Source organism: Rhea americana, unplaced genomic scaffold, assembly GCF_003343005.1.
Source record: "Rhea americana isolate MKP2758 unplaced genomic scaffold, rheAme1 scaffold_472, whole genome shotgun sequence".
NCBI classification, from domain to species: domain Eukaryota; kingdom Metazoa; phylum Chordata; class Aves; order Rheiformes; family Rheidae; genus Rhea; species Rhea americana.
Window position 1 is genome coordinate 138,189 of NW_028186615.1, and position 3,577 is coordinate 141,765.

At 62.6% G+C, this 3,577-nt stretch overlaps 1 protein-coding gene across 1 annotated transcript in view; it reads right to left on the bottom strand.

Moving 5' to 3' along the window:
- The window catches only part of RRP8 (ribosomal RNA processing 8), a 17,081-nt gene extending 13,735 nt beyond the window's left edge, over nt 1-3,346 (bottom strand). Inside the window, exons 1-6 of the mRNA XM_085316566.1 lie at nt 3,298-3,346; nt 2,967-3,245; nt 2,330-2,804; nt 2,068-2,197; nt 1,421-1,527; nt 1,122-1,218 (exon numbers count right to left, since the gene is read on the bottom strand). Coding sequence (XP_085172692.1) covers nt 1,122-1,218; nt 1,421-1,527; nt 2,068-2,197; nt 2,330-2,804; nt 2,967-3,245; nt 3,298-3,346 — 1,137 coding nt within the window. The remainder of the gene's footprint in view (nt 1-1,121; nt 1,219-1,420; nt 1,528-2,067; nt 2,198-2,329; nt 2,805-2,966; nt 3,246-3,297) is intronic.
- Nucleotides 3,347-3,577: the final 231 nt, after the last annotated feature.

Here is a 3,577-nt window from a genome sequence, read left to right on the forward strand (position 1 = left end):
GCACCCGACCGGCGCTGCCCAAAGGGGCCGCAAGGCGGGTGACAACGTGATGCTTTATTGGGAACTGCGCTTGCGCAACGCCTGCGCGCGGCGCCCGCTCAGCGCCGCTTGTAAAGGCAGGCCTGGAGGCGGAGGCCGGGAGCAGGGCGGCGCCGAGGCGGGCCCGTCTTGGAGAACTCCAGCAGGAAAAAGAACGGGCTCGACACGTCCTGAAAGAAACCCCGTCTTTAGCAGGGCGCCGCCGCCCGTCCCATGCCTCGCCACGCCATCCCCGCACCCCGGCCCCGTGTCCTTTGCCGGCCCCCACGCCCCCTGCCCAGCCCCGTGTCCCCTGCCGACTACTGTCCCCACGCCATCCCCACACCCCTGCCCCATGTCCCATGTCCCCTGCCGGCCCCACACCCCAGCCCCATGTCCCCTGCCGGCCCCTGTCCCCACATCCTGCCCAGCCCCCGTCCCCTGCCAACCACTGTCCCCACACTCCTGCCCAGCCCCATGTCCTCTGCTGACTACAGTCCCCACACCATCCCCACCCCCCTGCCCCATGTCCCCTGCCAGCCCCTGTCCCCACCGCCCTGCCCAGCCCCATCTCTCCTGCTGGCCTCTGACCTTACACCATCCACACATAGCTGCCCAAGCCTGTGCCCCACAGGCCCCTGGTTCCTCACACCATCTCCACACCCCTCCCCCAGCAGCACATCTCCTGCATGTTCCATGCAGTCTTGGTCCTTGGCAGCACCCCACACCTCTGCCCTAGCAGTGCATCCCCTGTGCCCCCTACTATCCCCAGACCCCACCAGCATCCTTGCAGCTTATCATGCAGCAAAGAGGAGTGAGGGGTAGGTACATGCCCTACCAGCTCTCTCTGGTCCCACCCTCACCCACTGCACCTCTGCTGTTGCCACCCCCAGGGCCCTCTCCCCATACTCCCAGCACCAGGACAGTTGCGAGGGCATGATGTTCTGCTTTGCCCGTGCACAGAAGCAACTGCAGGGCACGTGTTGCCAGATACAGGTGGGCTTGTTTTCTAAGGCTCCCCAACGCAGCCAGTTCTCCAAGGCCTGGCTGGACTCTCTTGGGGTCCTGGGCAGATGCACACAGGGCCTGCTTTGAGGACACACCTTGGAGACAGACTTGAAGCCCAGATGAGTCATAGCATTCACAAAGGCTCGGAGGTCTTCAAAGCGGCTGGCAACCTCAGCCATCATCAGGGTGCCCCTATGGAAACATGGCACCTGGAAGTAGTGACAGCACAAGCACAGCCTGGCCTGTCTCCACCCAGGTGCACCTACCCAGGGCCTCTTTTCCCCACTGCCTGCAGCCAAGACCAAAACCCTGCCTCCAGACTCTTCATAGCAGCTCCTTCTCTATCTCCTTTACTCTTGTATCCAGCCCTGGGTTCCAGCATATCACTGCCTACCCCTGTTTCAGCACACGATTCGCCTCTTCTAGGATCTCCTGCAGGTTGGTACCCATCAGCGCTAGGCAGAATACTGCAATATCCACTGATTCAGCTGCCAAGGGCACCTGTGAAACACCAGAGATTCCCCCCCGCCCCCCCCGGCCAACAAGGAGGTTAGTCCCAGGCCTGGGTCACCTCTTCCGTGCAATTCTGGAGCCTCCTTTCCCCAGGTTCCTGGAGTCAACCAGTATCTTCTGCAGAGAGCCCACAAACAGAGGTGCCCCAGTTTTCAGAACAGACATATGTTCCCTTTTCTTGTGCATAGAATTGTCTTCCACTCCAGAGGTTTTCATAGCCTCCCCTTCTCTCCCCTACAATTTGCCACCCCAATGTGTGCCCCCTGCAACATGCCAGGCAGCTACAAGCATACAGCCCACCTCCACAAGCTGCCATGAATGAGTGGATGAATGCTTTGCCTAAGCACCGCAGTCCCCAGGAAACACAGATAACTCCCTGTACAACTGCTGTCCTTCACATGCATACCAATATGTCACTCCTTTACTGCACCTCTCTGGGTCCCAGCACGTGCTTGCTTTGCACTGTGTGTACCTCGTCTCCCCAAAGTAACCTCTGCCATATCACACGCACAATTGAGGCCCCCCTACCTTGGCCATGTCACACACGGTGACAAGTGGGCTGAGAGCTACCAGGTCAAAAGAGTGAACCTTGTTTCTGATGCTGTTCGCAATCTTGCAGTCACCACACCCAAAATCCGCCACTATCAATGAAACTGGCCTGGGGAGAAGTGGGGAGCAAACTGAGAATGCTGCCTTCCGCTTGCCCCACAGCCTCAGTTTGTCCCCAGAGCATGGAGACTCTGCCTTGGATTAGAGTCTCCAGAGCCCCCTAGTTCGGCCCCACACTCACCGCTGTCGCAGATAGTGAACTATACGATGCACAGGATTCTCAGGCCATCGCCCCACTTGTTGAGCAAAGCCACGATGGTAGATTTGGAAAGCTTCAGGGTCATTCTGGAAGAGCTGTGCTGCTTCCTGGCTGCTGGAAGTGTAGAGCTGCTGGTTGATGTAGCGGAATCGAGCAGAGAGGAGTCGTTCCTCCATCCGTGCACGCAGGGCCTTGGACCGCTCCGAAGGCAGTGTTTTCACAGAGCACAACTCCAAAGTGCCTGGCTCTATGCTTGTCTCCACATCCAGMCACTTCTCCCGACCAGGTCCAGGCCCCACTTTGAACTTATTTTTCTGACGCCTTTTATTCTTTTGTTTGTTCCTCCACTGCTTCCTGCTCAGTCTCTGTGCTGGCCCCTCAGCTGACAGCCCTGTCTCTGGCTTCACATGCTCTGGGCTCAGCATGGGTTTGTCCCCAGGTAACTCAGCAGGCATGTCTGAAAGGCAGAGAGAAAAGTCAGTGTTGTGGCAAGCAGCTCCCCAGTCTTGCTCAGGTTATACCCTCGGTTGTTAGCCTAATGCCCAATCCCACTGGAAAGCCCCCTCCTCAGGGTGCAGGGTGCTTCTGTCAGCAGCTGGCTCAGGACACGGGGTGGTACCTTCGCTGGGGCGCTGCCCAGCCTGCTCCGGCTCCGGCTGCTGCTCCGGCCGCACCCAGGGCTCGTCGGGGTCGCTCGGGGGCCCCGCAGCCCCGGCCCGGCACTTCGAGGCCCGTCTCCGCGCAGCCCGTTGGGGCTCGGCCGCCGCCTGCAGGCGCTGCAGGGTGGTCAAGAGCCGCCGCCGCCGCGCSGCTCCCGSAGGAGCCTGCGGAGGGCAGCGGGAGGTGAGCGCGCCGCGGCCCGGCGGCCGCCTCGTCGGGCGGGACCGCGCGCGGAGCTCTTACCGGACGGCGCGGGGCCGCGGGGCCGCGAGGCCGCGGGACAGCCCGGCCCAGGGCGGCGTCGCCCGCCCCGTCATTCCACTCCTCCTCCGCGAACATGGCGCGACCGGGACCGGCACCGCGGATCCCGCCAGGCCCCGGTTCCGGCCCCCCGGCTCCGAGCGGATCCCCGGTCCCGCTACGGCCCCGCCGCCGCGCCCACGTGCGCCCCGCTGTGCCGTCAGCGCAGGAACCAGCGAGAGTGGGGGGAGGCTAGAGCGGCCCCGGCGGCACGCGCGCGCCCTCGCCCCCTGTGCTCGGGAGGCCGAACAGCCGGCGCGCCCGGCGATC